Source organism: Silurus aristotelis (genome assembly GCF_946808225.1).
Source record: "Silurus aristotelis genome assembly, chromosome: 12".
In the NCBI taxonomy this organism is placed as follows: Eukaryota; Metazoa; Chordata; class Actinopteri; order Siluriformes; family Siluridae; genus Silurus; species Silurus aristotelis.
This window is the reverse complement of record NC_139585.1, coordinates 20,717,889-20,738,584: the sequence shown is the minus strand read 5'-3', so window position 1 is coordinate 20,738,584 and position 20,696 is coordinate 20,717,889. Positions and strand designations below refer to the sequence as shown.

Sequence of the window (20,696 nt, the reverse complement as noted above, 5' to 3'; positions counted from 1 at the left end):
TTAGGCCCATTGACTGCTTGCACAAGGGAGAAAAGATAGCTCAGTCGGTAAGGTGTTGGTTTATCGATCAGCAGGTCCCCACAAGGTTAGGGGTTCAATCCCAGGCATTGCCAAGCAAAAATTTTTTATTTTTTTTTAAATCTAATAGTTTGTCTACTTTGTAAAATTAAACTATAAATCTACTTGTTAATTAAAGAGACCTGTTTAAAAGATTGCTATATTTCTTTGTCTTTTTTGAAAGACTTGTTTGGCCTACTTTTAATATGAGTTACATGGTGTTGAAGTATAGGAAAAGAAGCCATTTTGGTTCATTAGGCCCATTGACTGCTTGCATGAGGGAGAAAAGATAGCTCAGTCGGTAAGTTGTTTGTTTATCGATCGCAGGTCCCCACAAGGTGGTGGGTTCAATCCCAGTCATTGCCATTAAATTCTTTTTTTTTTTTTTTTTAAATCTTATAGTTTGTCTACTTTGTAAAATTAAACTATAAATCTACTTGTTAATTAAAGAGACCTGTTTAAAAGATTGCTTTACTTCTTTGTCTTTTTTGAAAGACCTGTTTGGCCTACTTTTAATGAGTTACATGGTGTTAAAGTATAGAAAAAGAAGCCATTTTGGTTCATTAGGCCCATTGACTGCTTGCACAAGGGAGAAAAGATAGCTCAGTCGGTAAGTTGTTTGTTTATCGATCGCAGGTCCCCACAAGGTTGGGGGTTCAATCCCAGGCATTGCCAAGTAACTTTTTTTTTTTTTTTTTTTTAAATCTAATAGTTTGTCTACTTTGTAAAATTAAACTATAAATCTACTTGTTAATTAAAGAGACCTGTTTAAAAGATTGCTTTATTTCTTTGTCTTTTTTAAAAGACTTGTTTGGCCTACTTTTAATGAGTTACATGGTGTTAAAGTATAGAAAAAGAAGCCATTTTGGTTCATTAGGCCTATTGACTGCTTACACAAGGGAGAAAAGATAGCTCAGTCGGTAAGGTGTTGGTTTATAGATCAGCAGGTCCCCACAAGGTTGGGGGTTCAATCCCAGGCACTGCCAAGTAAAATATTTAAATTTTCTTTTGAAATCTAATAGTTTGTCTACTTTGTAAAATTAAACTATAAATCTACTTGTTAATTAAAGAGACCTGTTTAAAAGATTGCTTTACTTCTTTGTCTTTTTTGAAAGACTTGTTTGGCCTACTTTTAATATGAGTTACATGGTGTTGAAGTATAGGAAAAGAAGCCATTCTGGTTCATTAGGCCCAATAACTGCTTGCACACGGGAGAAAAGATAGCTCAGTCGGTAAGGTGTTGGTTTATCACTCAGCAGGTCCCCACAAGGTTGGGGGTTCAATCCCAGTCATTGCCAAGTGAAATCTTTTTAAAAAAAAAATTTAAATCTAATAATTTGTCTACTTTGTAAAATTGCTTTATTTCTTTGTCTTTTTTGAAAGACTTGTTTGGCCTACTTTTAATGAGTTACATGGTGTTGAAGTATAGGAAAAGAAGCCATTTTGGTTCATTAGGCCTATTGACTGCTTGCACAAGGGAGAAAAGATAGCTCAGTCGGTAAGGTGTTGGTTTATCGTTTAGCAGGTCCCCACAAGGTTGGGGGTTCAATCCCAGGCACTGCCAAGTAACATATTTTAATTTTCTTTTAAAATCTAATAGTTTGTCTACTTTGTAAAATTAAACTATAAATCTACTTGTTAATTAAAGAGACCTGTTTAAAAGATTGCTTTATTTCTTTGTCTTTTTTGAAAGACTTGTTTGGCCTACTTTTAATATGAGTTACATTGTGTTGAAGTATAGGAAATGAAGCCATTTTGGTTCATTAGGCCCATTGACTGCTTGCACAAGGGAGAAAAGATAGCTCAGTCGGTAAGGTGTTGGTTTATCGATTGCAGGTCCCCACAAGGTTGGGGGTTCAATCCCAGGCATTGCCAAGTAAGTTTGTTTTATTATTTTCTTTTGAAATCTAATAGTTTGTCTACTTTGTAAAATTAAACTATAAATCTACTTGTTAATTAAAGAGACCTGTTTAAAAGATTGCTTTATTTCTTTGTCTTTTTTGAAAGACTTGTTTGGCCTACTTTTAATATGAGTTACATTGTGTTGAAGTATAGGAAAAGAAGCCATTTTGGTTCATTAGGCCCAATAACTGCTTGCACAAGGGAGAAAAGATAGCTCAGTCGGTAAGGTGTTTGTTTATCGATTGCAGGTCCCCACAAGGTTTGGGGTTCAATCCCAGTCATTGCCAAGTAAAAATTTTTTAATTTTTTTTTTTAAACCTAATATTTTGTCTACTTTGTAAAATTAAACTATAAATCTACTTGTTAATTAAAGAGACCTGTTTAAAAGATTGCTTTATTTCTTTGTCTTTTTTGAAAGACTTGTTTGGCCTACTTTTAATATGAGTTACATGGTGTTGAAGTATAGGAAAAGAAGCCATTTTGGTTCATTAGGCCCATTGACTGCTTGAGCAAGGGAGAAAAGATAGCTCAGTCGGTAAGGTGTTTGTTTATCGATTGCAGGTCCCCACAAGGTTGGGGGTTCAATCCCAGCCATTGCCAAGTAAAACATTTTTTTTTTTTTTTAAATCTAATAGTTTGTCTACTTTGTAAAATTAAACTATAAATCTACTTGTTAATTAAAGAGACCTGTTTAAAAGATTGCTTTATTTCTTTGTCTTTTTTGAAAGACTTGTTTGGCCTACTTTTAATATGAGTTACAATGTGTTGAAATATAGGAAAAGAAGCCATTTTGGTTCATTAGGCCGTTTGACTGCTTGCACAAGGGAGAAAAGATAGCTCAGTCGGTAAGGTGTTTGTTTATCAATCGCAGGTCCCCACAAGGTTTGGGGTACAATCCCAGTCATTGCCAAGTAAAATTTTTAAAAAAAAATTTTTTAAATCTGAAAGTTTGTCTACTTTGTAAAATTAAACAATAAATCTACTTGTTAATTAAAGACACCTGTTTAAAAGATTGCTTTATTTCTTTGTCTTTTTTGAAAGACTTGTTTGGCCTACTTTTAATATGAGTTACATTTTGTTGAAGTATAGTAAAAGAAGCCATTTTGGTTCATTAGGCCCATTGACTGCTTGAACAAGGGAGAAAAGATAGCTCAGTCGGTAAGGTGTTTGTTTATCGATTGAAGGTCCACACAAGGTTGGGGGTTCAATCCCAGGCATTGGCAAGTAAAATATTTATTTATTTTTTTTTAAATCTAATAGTTTGTCTACTTTGTAAAATTAAACTATAAATCTACTTGTTAATTAAAGAGACCTGTTTAAAAGATTGCTTTATTTCTTTGTCTTTTTTGAAAGACTTGTTTGGCCTACTTTTAATATGAGTTACATGGTGTTGAAGTATAGGAACCCAGCCATTAGGGGGGCACACGCCAGTGTACTCTTAGTGCCGGTCCCAAGCCCGGGTAAATGGGGAGGGTTGCGTTAGGAAGGGCATCCAGCGTAAAACATGTGCCAAATCAAATATGCGGATTACAAATGAGAATTTCATACCGGATCGGTCGAGGCCCGGGTTAACAACGACCGCCACAGGTATCGTTAGCCGACAGGGTACCGGTGGAAATTGGGCTACTGTTGGCCGAAGGAGGAGAAGGAGAGGAGGAAGGCGTCTACAGAGACGGCAGGAAAAGGAGCAGTGTAGGAGAGTAGAGGTTCGGGTTGGTACTTTAAATGTTGGTACTATGACGGGTAAAGGGAGAGAGATAGCTGATATGATGGAGAGGAGAAAGGTAGATGTGTTGTGTGTTCAGGAGACCAAGTGGAAAGGGAGTAAGGCCAGGAACATTGGAGGTGGGTTTAAACTGTTTTATCATGGTGTGGATGGGAAGAGAAATGGTGTAGGGGTGATTCTGAAGGAAGCGTACAGTAAGAGTGTAGTGGAGGTGAAGAGAGTTTCTGATAGGGTGATGATCGTGAAGGTGGAAGTTGAAGGGATAATGATAAATGTCATCAGTGCCTATGCTCCACAAGTTGGCTGTGAGATGGAGGAGAAAGAAAGATTCTGGAGTGAATTAGATGAAGTGGTAGATGGTGTACCTAGGAAAGAACGATTGGTGATTGGGGCAGACTTTAATGGGCATGTAGGTGAAGGGAACAGAGGTGATGAGGAGGTGATGGGTAGGTATGGTTTTAAGGAGAGGAATGTGGAAGGTCAGATGGTGGTAGATTTTGCTAAAAGGATGGAAATGGCAGTGGTGAACACGTATTTTAAGAAGAAGGAGGATCATAGGGTGACGTATAAGAGTGGAGGAAGGTGCACACAGGTGGATTATCTTCTGTGTAGGAGATGCAACCTGAAGGAGATTGGAGACTGTAAGGTGTTGGCGGGGGACAGTGTAGCTAGACAGCATCGGATGGTGGTCTGTAGGATGGTTTTGGAGGCGAAGAAGAAGAGGAGGAAAGTAAGGTTTGAAAGAAGAATAAGATGGTGGAAACTAAAGGAGGAAGAGTGTAGTGTGAGGTTCAGGGAAGAGGTCAGACAGGGGCTCGGTGGAGGTGAAGAGGTGCCGGATGATTGGGCAACTACTGCAGGAGTGATGAGGGAGGCAGCTAGAAAAGTACTTGGTGTGACATCTGGAAATAGAAAGCAAGACAAGGAGACGTGGTGGTGGAATGAGGAAGTGCAGGAGAGCATTAGGGGGAAGAGGTTGGCAAAACAGAAGTGGGATCGACAGAGTGATGAGAAAAGTAGGCAGGAGTACAAGGAGATGCGGCAGCAGGTTAAAAGGGATGTGGCGAAAGCCAAGGAAAAGGCATATGAGGAACTGTATAAGAGGTTGGACACTAAGGAAGGAGAAAAGGATTTATACCGATTGGCCAAGCAGAGGGACCGAGCTGGGAAGGATGTACTGCAAGTTAGAGCAATAAAGGATGGAGAGGGAAATGTGTTGACTAGTGAGGAGAGTGTGTTGAGAAGATGGAGGGAGTATTTTGAGCAGCTGATGAATGAGGAAAATCAGAGAGAGAGAAGGTTGGAGGATGTGGAGTTAGTAAAGCAGGATGTAGATAGGATTAGTAAGGAGGAAGTGAGAGCAGCGATTAAGAGGATGAAGAATGGAAAGTCGGTTGGACCAGATGACATACCGGTAGAAGCGTGGAGATGTTTAGGAGAGATGGCAGTGGAGTTTTTAACCAGATTGTTTAACAGGATTCTGGAAGGGGAGAGGATGCCTGAGGAATGGAGAAGGAGTGTGCTGGTACCGATCTTTAAGCATAAGGGAGATGTGCAGACCTGCAGTAACTACAGGGGAATTAAGTTGATCAGTCACACCATGAAGTTATGGGAAAGAGTAGTGGAAGCCAGGTTGAGAGAAGAGGTGACCATCTGTGAGCAACAGTATGGTTTCATGCCGAGGAAGAGCACCACAGATGCCTTATTTGCTTTAAGGATGTTGATGGAGAAGTATAGAGAAGGACAGAAGGAGCTGCATTGTGTATTTGTGGATTTAGAGAAAGCGTACGACAGGGTGCCGAGAGAGGAGTTGTGGTATTGTATGAGGAAGTCAGGTGTGTCAGAGAAGTATGTGAGGGTGGTGCAGGACATGTATAAGGACAGTGTGACGGCAGTAAAGTGTGCAGTAGGTACGACAGACTGGTTCAGGGTGAAGGTTGGACTGCATCAAGGATCGGCCCTGAGCCCTTTCCTGTTTGCAGTGGTGATGGACAGGTTGACGGACGAGGTCAGACAGGAGTCTCCCTGGACTATGATGTTTGCAGATGATATTGTGATTTGTGGTGAGAGTAGAGAGCAGGTTGAGAAGAGCCTGGAGAGGTGGAGATATGCGCTGGAGAGAAGGGGAATGAAAGTCAGTAGGTGTAAGACAGAGTACATGTGTGTGAATGAGAGGGAGGGCAGTGGAGTGATGCGGTTGCAGGGAGAAGAGGTGGAGAAGGTGGAGGAGTTCAAGTACCTGGGGTCAACAGTGCAAAGTAATGGAGAGTGTGTTAGGGAAGTAAAGAAAAGAGTGCAGGCAGGGTGGAGTGGGTGGAGAAGAGTGACAGGAGTGATTTGTGATAAAAGAGTATCTGCAAGAATGAAAGGGAAAGTTTATAGGACTGTGGTGAGACCTGCGATGTTGTATGGATTAGAGACAGTGGCATTGAGTAAAAGACAGGAGGTGGAGCTGGAGGTAGCAGAGCTGAAGATGTTGAGGTTTTCGTTGGGAGTGACGAGGATGGACAAGATTAGAAATGAGTTTATTAGAGGGACAGCACATGTAGGATGTTTTGGTGACAAGGTGAGGGAGGCGAGATTGAGATGGTTTGGACATGTGCAGAGAAGGGACATGAATTATATTGGTAGAAAAATGCTGAAGATGGAGCCACCAGGTAGGAGGAAAAGAGGAAGGCCAAGGAGGAGGTTCATGGATGTGGTGAGGGAAGACATGCAGGTAGTTGGTGTAAAAGAGGCAGATATAGAGGACAGGGTGGTATGGAGACGGATGATCCGCTGTGGCGACCCCTAATGGGAGCAGCCGAAAGAAGAAGAAGAAGGTGTTGAAGTATAGGAAAAGAAGCCATTTTGGTTCATTATGCCCATTGACTGCTTGCACAAGGGAGAAAAGATAGCTCAGTCGGTATGGAGTTGGTTTATAGATCAGCAGGTCCACACAAGGTTGGGTGTTCAATCCCAGGCATTGCCAAGTAAATTTTTTTTTTTTTTTTTTTTTTTTTTAATCTAATAGTTTGTCTACTTTGTAAAATTAAACTATAAATCTACTTGTTAATTAAAGAGACCTGTTTAAAAGATTGCTTTATTTCTTTGTCTTTTTTGAAAGACTTGTTTGGCCTACTTTTAATATGAGTTACATGGTGTTAAAGTATAGGAAAAGAAGCCATTTTGGTTCATTAGGCCCATTGACTGCTTGCACAAGCGAGAAAAGATAGCTCAGCCGGTAAAGTGATGGTTTATTGTTTATCAGGTCCCCACAAGGTTGGGGGTTCAATCCCAGTCATTGCCAAATAAATTTTTTTTATTTTCTTTTTAAATCTAATAGTTTGTCTACTTTGTAAAATTAAACTATAAATCTACTTGTTAATTAAAGAGTATAGGAAAAGAAGCCATTTTGGTTCATTAGGCCCATTGACTGCTTTCACAAGGGAAAAAAGATAGCTCAGTCTGTAAGGTGTTTGTTTATCGATCGCAGGTCCCCACAAGGTTATGGGTTCAATCCCAGGCATTGCCAAGTAAAATTTTTTTTTTTTTTTTTTTAATCTAATAGTTTGTCTACTTTGTAAAATTAAACTATAATTCTACTTGTTAATTAAAGAGACTTGTTTAAAAGATTGCTTTACTTCTTTGTCTTTTTTGAAAGACTTGTTTGGCCTACTTTTAATATGAGTTACATGGTGTTGAAGTAGAGGAAAAGAAGCCATTTTGGTTCATTAGGCCCATTGACTGCTTGCACAAAGGAGAAAAGATAGCTCAGTTGGTAAGGTGTTGGTTTATCGATCAGCAGGTCCCCACAAGGTTGGGGGTTCAATATCAGGCATTGCCAAGTAATATTTTTTTTTTTTTTTAAATCTAATAGTTTGTCTACTTTGTAAAATTAAACTATACATCTACTTGTTAATTAAAGAGACCTGTTTAAAAGATTGCTTTACTTCTTTGTCTTTTTTGAAAGACTTGTTTGGCCTACTTTTAATATGAGTTACATGGTGTTGAAGTATAGGAAAAGAAGCCATTTTGGTTCATTAGGCCCAATAACTGCTTTCACACGGGAGAAAAGATAGCTCAGTCGGTGAGGTGTTGGTTTATCACTCAGCAGGTCCCCACAAGGTTGGGGATTCAATCCCAGTCATTGCCAAGTAAAATTTTTTTACAATTTTTTTTTAAATCTAATAATTTGTCTACTTTGTAAAATTGCTTTATTTCTTTGTATTTTTTGAAAGACTTGTTTGGCCTACTTTTAATATGAGTTACATGGTGTTGAAGTATAGGAAAAGAAGCCATTTTGGTTCATTAGGCCTATTGACTGCTTGCACAAGGGAGAAAATATAGCTCAGTCGGTAAGGTGTTTGTTTATCGATCGCAGGTCCCCACAAGGTTGGGGATTCAATCCCAGGCATTGCCAAGTAACTTTTTTTTTTTTTTTTTAAATCTAATAGTTTGTCTACTTTGTAAAATTAAACTATAAATCTACTTGTTAATTAAAGAGACCTGTTTAAAAGATTGCTTTATTTCTTTGTCTTTTTTAAAAGACTTGTTTGGCCTACTTTTAATGAGTTACATGGTGTTGAAGTATAGGAAAAGAAGCCATTTTGGTTCATTAGGCCCATTGACTGCTAGCACAAGGGAGAAAAGATAGCTCAGTCGGTAAGGTGTTGGTTTATCGATCAGCAGGTCCCCACAAGGTTGGGGGTTCAATCCCATGCACTGCCAAGTAAATTATTATTTTATTTTTTTTAATCTAATAGTTTGTCTACTTTGTAAAATTAAACTATAAATCTACTTGTTAATTAAAGAGACCTGTTTAAAAGATTGCTTTATTTCTTTGTCTTTTTTAAAAGACTTGTTTGGCCTACTTTTAATGAGTTACATGGTGTTGAAGTATAGGAAAAGAAGTTCTTTTGGTTCATTAGGCGCATTGACTGCTTGCACAAGGGAGAAAAGATAGCTCAGTCGGTAAGGTGTTGGTTTATCGATCAGCAGGTCCCCACAAGGTTGGGGGTTCAATCCCCGGCATTGCCAAGCAAAAATTTTTTTTTTTTTTTTTAATCTAATAGTTTGTCTACTTTGTAAAATTAAACTATAAATCTACTTGTTAATTAAAGAGACCTGTTTAAAAGATTGCTTTATTTCTTTGTCTTTTTTGAAAGACTTGTTTGGCCTACTTTTAATATGAGTTACATCGTGTTGAAGTATAGGAGAAGAAGCTATTTTGGTTCATTAGGCCCATTGACTGCTTGAACGAGGGAGAAAAGATAGCTCAGTCGGTAAGTTGTTTGTTTATCGATCGCAGGTCCCCACAAGGTGGTGGGTTCAATTCCAGTCATTGCCATTAAATTCTTTTTTTTTTTTTTTTTAAATCTTATAGTTTGTCTACTTTGTAAAATTAAACTATAAATCTACTTGTTAATTAAAGAGACCTGTTTAAAAGATTGCTTTACTTCTTTGTCTTTTTTGAAAGACTTGTTTGGCCTACTTTTAATATGAGTTACATGGTGTTAAAGTATAGAAAAAGAAGCCATTTTGGTTCATTAGGCCCATTGACTGCTTCTACAAGGGAGAAAAGATAGCTCAGTCGGTAAGTTGTTTGTTTATCGATCGCAGGTCCCCACAAGGTTGGGGATTCAATCCCAGGCATTGCCAAGTAACTTTTTTTTTTTTTTTTTAAATCTAATAGTTTGTCTACTTTGTAAAATTAAACTATAAATCTACTTGTTAATTAAAGAGACCTGTTTAAAAGATTGCTTTATTTCTTTGTCTTTTTTAAAAGACTTGTTTGGCCTACTTTTAATGAGTTACATGGTGTTGAAGTATAGGAAAAGAAGCCATTTTGGTTCATCAGGCCCATTGACTGCTAGCACAAGGGAGAAAAGATAGCTCAGTCGGTAAGGTGTTGGTTTATCGTGTAACAGGCCCCCACAAGGTTGGTGGTTCAATCCCAGGCATTGGCAAGTAATATTTTTTTTTTTTTTTTTTTTTTTTAAATCTAATAGTTTGTCTACTTTGTAAAATTAAACTATAAATCTACTTGTTAATTAAAGAGACCTGTTTAAAAGATTGCTTTACTTCTTTGTCTTTTTTGGAAGACTTGTTTGGCCTACTTTTAATATGAGTTACATGGTGTTGAAGTATAGGAAAAGAAGCCATTTTGGTTCGTTAGGCCTATTGACTGCTTGCATAAGGGAGAAAAGATAGCTCAGTCGGTAAGGTGTTTGTTTATCAATCGCAGGTCCCCACAAGGTTGGCGGTTCAATCCCAGGCATTGCCTAATAAAAAATTATTATTATTTTTTTTTTTATCTAATAGTTTGTCTACTTTGTAAAATTAAACTATAAATCTACTTGTTAATTAAAGAGACCTGTTTAAAAGATTGCTTTACTTCTTTGTCTTTTTTGAAAGACTTGTTTGGCCTACTTTTAATATGAGTTACATGGTGTTGAAGTATAGGAAAAGAAGCCATTTTGGTTCGTTAGGCCTATTGACTGCTTGCATAAGGGAGAAAAGATAGCTCAGTCGGTAACGTGTTGGTTTATCGATCAGCAGGTCCCCACAAGGTTGGGGGTTCAATCCCATGCATTGCCAAGTTAATTTTTTTTTATTTTTTTTTTAATCTAATAGTTTGTCTACTTTGTAAAATTAAACTATAAATCTACTTGTTAATTAAAGAGACCTGTTTAAAAGATTGCTTTACTTCTTTGTCTTTTTTGAAAGATTTGTTTGGCCTACTTTTAATATGAGTTACATGGTGTTGAAGTAGAGGAAAAGAAGCCATTTTGGTTCATTAGGCCTATTGACTGCTTGCACAAGGGAGAAAAGATAGCTCAGTCGGTAAGGTGTTGGTTTATCGATCAGCAGGTCCCCACAAGGTTGGGGGTTCAATCCCATGCATTGCCAAATAAATTATTATTTTATTTTTTTTAATCTAATAGTTTGTCTACTTTGTAAAATTAAACTATAAATCTACTTGTTAATTAAAGAGACCTGTTTAAAAGATTGCTTTATTTCTTTGTCTTTTTTAAAAGAATTGTTTGGCCTACTTTTAATGAGTTACATGGTGTTGAAGTATAGGAAAAGAAGTTCTTTTGGTTCATTAGGCCCATTGACTGCTTGCACAAGGGAGAAAAGATAGCTCAGTCGGTAAGGTGTTGGTTTATCGATCAGCAGGTCCCCACAAGGTTAGGGGTTCAATCCCAGGCATTGCCAAGCAAACATTTTTTATTTTTTTTTAAATCTAATAGTTTGTCTACTTTGTAAAATTAAACTATAAATCTACTTGTTAATTAAAGAGACCTGTTTAAAAGATTGCTATATTTCTTTGTCTTTTTTGAAAGACTTGTTTGGCCTACTTTTAATATGAGTTACATGGTGTTGAAGTATAGGAAAAGAAGCCATTTTGGTTCATTAGGCCCATTGACTGCTTGCATGAGGGAGAAAAGATAGCTCAGTCGGTAAGTTGTTTGTTTATCGATCGCAGGTCCCCACAAGGTGGTGGGTTCAATCCCAGTCATTGCCATTAAATTCTTTTTTTTTTTTTTTTTAAATCTTATAGTTTGTCTACTTTGTAAAATTAAACTATAAATCTACTTGTTAATTAAAGAGACCTGTTTAAAAGATTGCTTTACTTCTTTGTCTTTTTTGAAAGACTTGTTTGGCCTACTTTTAATGAGTTACATGGTGTTAAAGTATAGAAAAAGAAGCCATTTTGGTTCATTAGGCCCATTGACTGCTTGCACAAGGGAGAAAAGATAGCTCAGTCGGTAAGTTGTTTGTTTATCGATCGCAGGTCCCCACAAGGTTGGGGGTTCAATCCCAGGCATTGCCAAGTAACTTTTTTTTTTTTTTTTTTTTAAATCTAATAGTTTGTCTACTTTGTAAAATTAAACTATAAATCTACTTGTTAATTAAAGAGACCTGTTTAAAAGATTGCTTTATTTCTTTGTCTTTTTTAAAAGACTTGTTTGGCCTACTTTTAATGAGTTACATGGTGTTGAAGTATAGGAAAAGAAGCCATTTTGGTTCATTAGGCCCATTGACTGCTAGCACAAGGGAGAAAAGATAGCTCAGTCGGTAAGGTGTTGGTTTATCGTTTAGCAGGCCCCCACAAGGTTGGTGGTTCAATCCCAGGCATTGGCAAGTAATATATTTTTTTTTTTTTTTTTTTTTAAATCTAATAGTTTGTCTACTTTGTAAAATTAAGATTTTTTCTTTCTCTTTTGAAGGAAAAGAAGCCAATTTGGTTCATTAGGCACAATGATTGCTTGCGTAAGGTAGAAGAGATAGTGTAGTTGGAAAGGTGTTGGTTTATTCATCAGCAGGTCCCCACACGGATAGGGGTCCAATTCCCTGCATCGCCGATGAAAGTTTTTTCTTTCTCTTTTGAAGTAGAGGAAAAGAAGCCAATTTGGGTAATTAGGCACATTGACTGCGTGCACGAGGGAGTAGAAATAGCTCAGTTGTTAAGGTGTTGGTTTATTGATCAGCAGGTCCCCACAAGGTTGGTGGTTCAGTTCCCCCTTATCACCAATGGAAATTTTTTCTTCCTCTTTTGAAGTATAGAAAAAAGAAGCCAATTTGGTTAAGTAGGCACATTGACTAGTTGCACAAAGGAGTTGAGATAGCTCAATTGGTAAGGTGTTAATTTATTGATCAGCAGGTCCCCACAAGGTTGGGGGTTCAATTCCCCCCCCTTACCATCGAAGATTTTTTTTCTTTCTCTTTTGAAGGAAAAGAAGCCAATTTGGTTCATTAGGCACATTGACTGCTTGCACAACGGTGAAGAGATAGCTCAATTGGTAAGGTGTTGGTTTATTGATCAGGAGGTCCCCACACGGTTAGGGGTCCAATTCCCTGCATCGCCGATGAAAGTTTTTTCTTTTTTTGTTGAAGTAGAGGAAAAGAAGCCAATTTGGTTCATTAGGCACATTGATTGCCTGCACAATGGGGAAGAGAGTCTCCATTGTTGCGCAATGAGGTGCTTCCGGGCAAAAAATGCAGTAACGTTAGATCCAGTGTTATGCGCTAAAACGCTCCCTTGCCACAGACTGCCCCAACTTATCTCATAATTATGAGATACTAAGTCATAATTATGAGATAAGGATCTCGTAATTATGAGATACTAAGTCATAATTATGAGATACGGAAGCACAAGGCACTTTCCAGTAAAAAATTACAAAACTAAAAAATAGGCAGTAGACAATAAAATACAGGAAATATATAAAAAATATAAAAATATTAAGAAAGCGCATTGCATTCACAAAAAAAAAATAATAATTCACAGCCAGGATCTCATAATTATGAGATACTAAGTCATAAATATGAGATCCTTATCTCATAATTATGAGATACTAAGTCATAATTATGAGATACTAAGTCATAATTATTAGATACTAAGATACTAATATATACTAATATATTTTTTATATATTTCTTATATTTTATTGTCTACTGTCTATTTTTTATTTTTGTTATTTAAGCATGGCATGGCACTGTAATCAGTAAAGTAGAAGCTACATAATAATAATAATAATAATAATAATAATAATAATAATAATAATAATAATAATAATAATAATAATAATAATGATGATGATGACGCAGGAAAAATTACAATGCTCTTCTAATACTTCAGCTGGCGCTATTTCTTTGCAGATGGATCCATATTAACCACATTACATGAATGGAGGAAGTAAGCGTGCATGTTACTCGGTAGCTTATTGGTCCGTTTTACAGGAAGTAGGCGGGCACTCGAGATTTGAAAATAACTGTTGTTCGGGGACGCGCGCGCGATAGCGGCCTCTCATTAAGTTTACGGAGGTTAAATCGTTTCATCTGATAAATGCATAAAATAAGTTTCACTGATTTCATTTAAGACTGTTTGCAGTTTGGAGACGCAGTTGTCCTGGATAAAAGGTAAGTTTGAATGAAATTGCCTTAAACCTCGATGTTGTACCGTGAAACGCGTGGGGAAAACTGGCTACATTTGCTAGCTTAGCTTAGCATACTACAAAAAAAAAAAACCTTGCTTTTATGATATCAATTTAGCTGAAAGGTTTGATATTGGACATAATTGTTCCGGGAAGTGTAAAGGATGCTGCGGTTTCTTTTTTATTTTTTTAAAGATCCCTATATATATATATATATATATATATATATATATATATATATATATATATATATATATATATATAAATGCATGTTTATATACAGACACTGTCTTGTAACAATGGTGTGTAACGTTACAATAAGTTAGCCAACAAACAGTTTGAGCAAACTAACTAGCTGTTGTAAATGCCAACTTCTACACTGTATACATAAATGATAAAATCTCTACTAGAAATTTCTCTCTCTTTTTTGTAAGAAATGGCACAGCGTGCTGCCGTGAATGATGCCGCTGGACCCAAACGGACCGCCAGGGTTCGAGTAGCGGTGCGGCTTCGGCCCTACATGGACAAGCAAGACGAGAAAAGCGAAGGCCCCTGCGTCCGTGGACTTGGACCTCAAACTCTAGAAATTGTAAACTGGAGAAATGCGACAGAGACACTGCAATATCAGTTAGTCGAGATTTATATATTACATTTTAGTTATTTCTCTTTCCCACACCTTCCTTCTGGTCATTGTCACTTGAAGCATCTTAACAGGTCTTGGTCTCTGTGTGGTAGGCCCTGATTTGGTAGCTGGTGCTGAGATCAAAATTCCTCCCTGTATTTAACCTGCTGGTTCTTACTGTGCCTTCTGGTGAAAGCAGGGGAGAAAACACATAATCTGTTTTTGCTGGATTTCTGGCATTTAAGCATTCTCTGTCTCAACTCTTGGAGAGTTCTGAGGTTCTTATTTTGTTATGCTTTTCTATTTTTTTTTTTTTTTAGGTTTGATGTGTTCCATGGAGAGCAGACCACTCAACAGGAAGTCTTCTTGTCTTCTGTAAAGCCAATTATACCCCACATTCTTAATGGCCAAAATGCAAGTGTCTTCGCATATGGACCTACTGGAGCTGGTATTATGCATATTTATTATTTAAATATTTTACACTACAATTTTAGCTGAAAGTAATTTTAGGTTAGGCTAATTGGTTATACTTCTGATCAGAAGCAAAATCCCAGCACCAATAAAAGGTCCTCAACCCATCTGTGACACACCTCAACTATTTGTTTGTGTAAATGTTATGTGCTCTGGACAAAGGTGTCTGCTAAATGCTGAAAATGTAAATATGTTGCTCCTGTGTTTGTTACAGCATCATAATGGTAAAAAATAGAAATGGTATAAAAAGATATTCTGTTAGATATGCAATAGGCTATAATGTGTTAGCGCTCACTCAAGGGAATTAGTGGTCTCAAGGTTGAGTTGAAATCCCAGTCACCCGCCACTGCTGAATTTGTAACCGTCTTCAACCCTCAACTGCTAGCTAACATAAAATTAAAGCTTAATAAACAAACAAAAACAAACCTCAACTGTTCAGTTGTATAAATGTACACATTTCTGTATTTCAGTTTCAGCATAAAGGTGTCTGACAAATGCTTAAGTCTATTCAAAGATTGAACAAAATGTTTAAACTTCTATAAAGTCAGTACATTTACACCCCCACCACCACCACCAAAAATAAGTGCACTTTTCCTATTAATATCTTTGTAAGCCATGTTTTCATGTATATGTGAAATTATTTGTTAAAGAGGTCAAGATGGACAACATTGGTAAAAAAAATTTAATAATAAGCTAAGTAATTATAAACTAATGTTTGCCTCTTCAATATTACAATATAGGAAAGACACACACAATGCTGGGCAGTCAGGAACGGCCAGGTGTGATCCCCAGAGCTGTTCGTGAGGTTTTCCAACTGGTGCGCACACAAGTGAAAGAACAGAATGAATGGGAATTCTCTGTAGGGATGTCCTATCTAGAAATCTACAATGAAAAGGTAATGTTGCCTATATTTCTGTTTGATTTACAGCTACCTGGAATCCAATATTTGTTTTTCTTTTATATCAATTATAACCACACCTGCCACGTATTCACTCATGCCCAGTTGAATAGATGGTGCATTGATCCTGTAAAAATAAATATTGTTACCCTACCCTCCTAATACAGCATGTACCTACAGATAACCATATCATATCTAAATATTATTGTTTTTATAATCATGTTTTAACTGCTGAGGTCTCTTGCGGTTGCAGGTTTTGGACCTTTTGTCCCCTAAATCCCAGGATCTGCCAATTCGTGAAGACAAGGATAAAAATATAATCATTCCAGGCTTGACTCACACTCCTCTCTCGTCTTTCTCCGATTTTCACACCCACTTTGTGCCAGCCAGTCTGAACCGCACCACAGCCTCCACCAAACTAAACCAGCGTTCCAGTCGCAGTCATGCAATCCTACTCATGAAGGTACCATCAGACTTCTGTAGCTGCATGCTGATTTTGCTTAAAGCATCTTAACAGGTTGTGGTCTCTGTGTGGTAGACCATGATTTGGTAGCTGGTGCTGAAATAAATTTTTTCCCTACAAAACAAAAACCCACTGGCTATTAGTGTGCCTGCTGGGAAAAAATTGGGTGGAAAAATACAGGATGTTTTTACATACTTGTCTGTTAATTAAACATTTCTTGCTATATCCTTCTTTCCTCGTTCAAGATTGTCGAAGTATTGTGATCAGAAAATGTACATAAATGGTATAACAATTTTGCACTGAAATACCAAATGGCAAATAGCTTTGTTACTCAAAACTGTAATAATGGTCTATATATTTAGTCAAAAAAAAAATTTTTAATCTCACTGTTCTACTTTTACATTTTTGGTTATAAATGAAATATAGTATTATTTAATAATTAGCAGTTTCTGTTTTAAAAACCATTTAGTTTTGTAAACCCTCTGGAGCAGTGACCAGTATGAAGGTTACAGATTAAAACTTGTTTTTTTACCTCAGGTAGTGAAATGCCAGCGTGTTCCTCCTCACCGACAGCAGACAGGGAAGCTATATCTTGTCGACCTTGCTGGCTCTGAGGACAACAGACGTACGGGAAACCAGGGTATTCGCTTAAAGGAAAGCGGTGCCATCAACTTGTCTCTTTTCACCCTCAGCAAAGTTGTGGACTGTCTAAACACAGGGACTGGGGGGCGTGTACCCTACAGGGATAGCAAGCTCACTCGGCTTTTACAGGATTCGCTAGGTGGTTCAGCTCATTCAGTCATGATCACAAACATTGCCCCTGAATATACGTACTATTTCGATACATTCACTGCTCTTAACTTTGCTGCCAAATCCAAGCAAATCATAAATAGGCCATTTGTCAGAGAGACAGTGTTGGCCCCAATGAATGGTGAGCTTTTTCAAATGTCAGATATTAATATATAATATACATTTGTGTTTTATATATGTGTAATGTTTATATATTGTATAATGTGTGGACTTTATTTTATTATGTCTGTAGGTAAGAGATCAAGAGAGGAGCAAGATGCTGGGGGATCTGGAGAACACCAGAATAAGAAGATAAAGGAAGGCAAGAATGTAGAGCAATCATCACCCCCACTCACGCACCCTAATAGGTAATGATGTGTAGATCCTTGTGGGTTTAAAGGGTGAAATAAAACAGTACATTGCAGGCCATTGGCACTAAAATGGAAATATTATGTAAATACTAAATTTAAAAACTGAGTACAACTATATTTAACCTATTAGGGCACATCAAACCTTGTTTATTTGGACAAGTATATTCTTTCTGCTTTTCTGAAAGGCCTGATTAAGTGTAAAACAGATTAAACACAGATGTGCTATTATTCAAGTATTTATTTATTTATTTTTTTTATGCAAACCATGATCAATGCAGTCCTGTTTGTGGCCACTGTTGTAGCAGATTGTCGAGCTCAATTGTAAAGATAGCACTTTAACAGGTCCTGGCCTTGTCTGGTAGGCCATGATTTGGTAGCTAGTGCTTAAAACAAATATCCCCATTGCGAAAAACCAGAGGTTCTTCGTACCTTTTGGCTCATTATGGGGATAGACATATTTTTTATGTGGTTATCACAGAATATAGATTCATTTCTGTATATGAAGCAGTTGGCAAAAGTTATATTAATAGTTGGCATGATATAGCATTATTAGTTAATTACAGAGAACAAACCGTAAAGACGCAATTACAATAATTGTGAGTCTGGGTACATCAGTGTCATTTGGTGATATTTGCTATAATCAAGCATGCAAAACGTGTGGTCTGCTTGCCTCTGAACAACTATGTATTAATCTGCAATCAAAGTGATTTCTGCTTTGTGGTGGGGAAGAAAATCTTGAAGCTTATTGTTGCTTTTTATTATTACATTTATGTTTATGCCATTTGTCTGATGGTCTTATCCAGGGTGGAAAACTTGTGGTTTTCATTTATACAACTTGGCCAAGGATAGTTGAGGGTTAAGGGATTATTATTCCAATTAATAATAAGGTATAATAATGTAATACTACTTCCAGTTAGAATAACATTTCCCTCTTGTAATCTTGTTTTTCAGCCCAGTGGATTCCTCTGTTTTGGATAGACTTATGGCTCTGGAGAAATTGATGATGGGCACCCCAGAGAGGGAGAGACTCAAGTTGCTCAAAACAGTTGCCCAGTCTCGCAAGGAGATACAGGTTGCTGATTAATAAATATTCCTTTATGACATAGTCAGATTGATATTGCTTAGATGTAGTATTACTCAAAGTCCCCTCGGAAATTTTTTATTTTTTTTTAAGATGTTAAAGGAGAAACAAAAAGAGCTGGAGGAGAAGGCAGAGATGTTGAACAAAATAACCGGAGGTCAAAGTGGAGTGAAAGATGACAGTGAGGACACAGCTAGCAGCTTATCACTCTTTAAAACAGATCTGCCCCCTCTCCAGCGAAAACAGTCAGTTTCAGCAAAACCCAGGAAACAACAGGCAATTGTCACCCCATTACAGGGTAAGATACACACACAGTCATAATTATGTATGCACTAAAAGTGTAAATATAAATATAACATGGTAGAATTATGTAATTTGTCCGTAAGACCTATACTTTAATATTTATTTATTAAACTTTTAAACCTGATAATCTGCATAAATTGATTTTTGTTTGTGGCGCTATTGTGAAACTCTGTCCTTCGTTTATTCATATTTGTCTTTTGTATGCCTAGTGTCCCAAATGCAACCTCTGCAGGAGTGTGCTGTGGTCTGTAAAACATCACAAATTATTCACAAGAAGAAAAAACACAAGACAGAGGTCAGCATTTTGTGGGTTTTTTTTTTTTTTTTTTTTCGACCATGATTTAAAAAAAAAAAAAACTTAGCTGCTCATATCTTGTTTGAGTGTGGTCTCGCTGTGTGTGGCCACCCTGCTGAGTGGAAAAATACACATGGTTCCTGGTTTGAAACCATGCTTTCTCCATCTAATGCTAATGTTTGACCAAATGCAGACCAACTAGCATTAGTGTGTTAATTGTTTTCTGTCCACCACCTTGAAGATTTCACAGGAGGGTTGCAGCAAGTCACTTCTATTGATCTGGATGCTTAGCTATTGGTCATTTGTTGTAAAAGTCAAAATGTTCGGGGTTTTTGACACTTGAATATTTTTTCTTTATTTATTTTTGTGCAATGACCTTTTCAATAGGTGCAGTGATGAATAGAAACTAGTCAGTCTTCTGTTCTTGTCCATCCTGGAATGGGCACAATTCAGAGTGAACCAGATTTTTGCAAATGTTCCTTCAGTTCCTGTTTTTAGAATCAGAATACTTTATTGATCCCATAGGCAATTTGTTGAAGTTATAGTTGCCATTGCAAAATTTGACACACTCTTAATACTGAAAGGATCAGACTATTATCAATAACTTGTTTAATACGAATATCTTTCTCTCTCTTAAAATGGCAGGTGTCTTATTTTATTATGTCTGTGTACATATTAAGAATTTTCTTCAAATTTCTTTGTTCTTTTCACTGTCCAGATCTCAGAGGGCAAGGAGAACAGCAGTCTGGAGTCAACCTGCAAGGAAGAAGCCAACTGGGAGTCAAGGTTGGACTCGTCATTGTTAGACCAGTCAAAGAAAAAGATTCTCCAGACACTCAACTCTGGCTCACACAAAGAGCTGAAGAGTCTGCAACTTATAGGTGACAAGAAGGCCAAACTTATCCTTGGCTGGAGGGAAATCAATGGGAATTTTACACAGGTTAGAGATAAAAAGCTAAGAGTTAACACAGGTTTTTTAATTCATGTTTCATTATTGTTTAAGAAAATGTTGTTCTCTCATTAGGTGGAAGATTTAAAGAAAATCGAAGGCATTACAGATAAACGCTTTTTGTCTTTTATAAAGGTAAGACTAAGCATTGTTATGGTGATCATACACCACAGCAAACGAATAAAGATTGCTTTGTTTCTATTACATTACTTTATTTTTATAAAATGTGCTCTTTCTCCTTCACAGGCCAATATTCTAAGTTCGATGGGAAAGTGATTGTGTATGTGGGTGAGAGAAAGGGAGGCAGACTGAATTTCTGAAGAACTTTCTTTCTTTTTTTTTTTTTTTCATGTATTTTTGTACATTTTGTTGCATTTAGGGCTTGTATTTAACTGTACATTTATGGTTTGATTTTATCCAGCGATAAAGATGCTGCTTTAATAAAAGCTGCTGAACAGCCACTCTACCCTTGTCTGCTTTATTTTTTAAATTGTTTGTTTTATTAACATGACATTTGTTTGCACCTGTTTAAGGCATGACTGTTTGTAATTTGCTGTCTAGCTGAAGCCTTTAGCCTGAAAAACTTTAAATTGTCATTCAGCATTCAAAAAGTAGCATGTAGACTTATTTGATACAATTCAGCAAAGCATTGCATAAAGCTACTGTAAGTAATAATGCATCAAAGGAGTATTTATTATTGTAATTACTTGATATTGAGTATGTTCGATCCACTGGAGTCAATGCAAACCTGATGCAAAGCACTACTTATTAATCACCTTCAATCTGTTATGTGTAATATATATCCTGATTTGTGTGGCTTCTTCCATGATAACCCCACCTTATTCCGTA

General features: G+C 36.9%; 1 protein-coding gene across 1 annotated transcript; it reads left to right on the top strand.

The window, feature by feature from the left end:
* Positions 1-13,416: 13,416 nt before the first annotated feature.
* Positions 13,417-20,308, top strand: kif22 (kinesin family member 22). Its single transcript, XM_083556250.1, has 13 exons — positions 13,417-13,591; positions 14,040-14,232; positions 14,548-14,675; positions 15,439-15,593; positions 15,850-16,059; positions 16,597-16,990; positions 17,102-17,216; positions 18,171-18,291; positions 18,394-18,598; positions 18,813-18,898; positions 19,617-19,838; positions 19,923-19,982; positions 20,094-20,308. Exons 2-13 carry the CDS (start codon positions 14,042-14,044, stop codon positions 20,121-20,123), a joined length of 1,917 nt encoding a protein of 638 aa, XP_083412376.1. The 5' UTR covers positions 13,417-13,591; positions 14,040-14,041; the 3' UTR covers positions 20,124-20,308.
* Positions 20,309-20,696: the final 388 nt, after the last annotated feature.

Coding starts and splice junctions, on each gene's coding strand:
- kif22 (XM_083556250.1), top strand. CDS start 14,042: ATGGCACAGCGTGCTGCCGTGAATGATGCCGCTGGACCCAAACGGACC. Junction 14,676..15,438: donor ATATGGACCTACTGGAGCTG/GTATTATGCATA, acceptor ATTACAATATAG/GAAAGACACACACAATGCTG. Junction 16,991..17,101: donor AGTGTTGGCCCCAATGAATG/GTGAGCTTTTTC, acceptor TTATGTCTGTAG/GTAAGAGATCAAGAGAGGAG.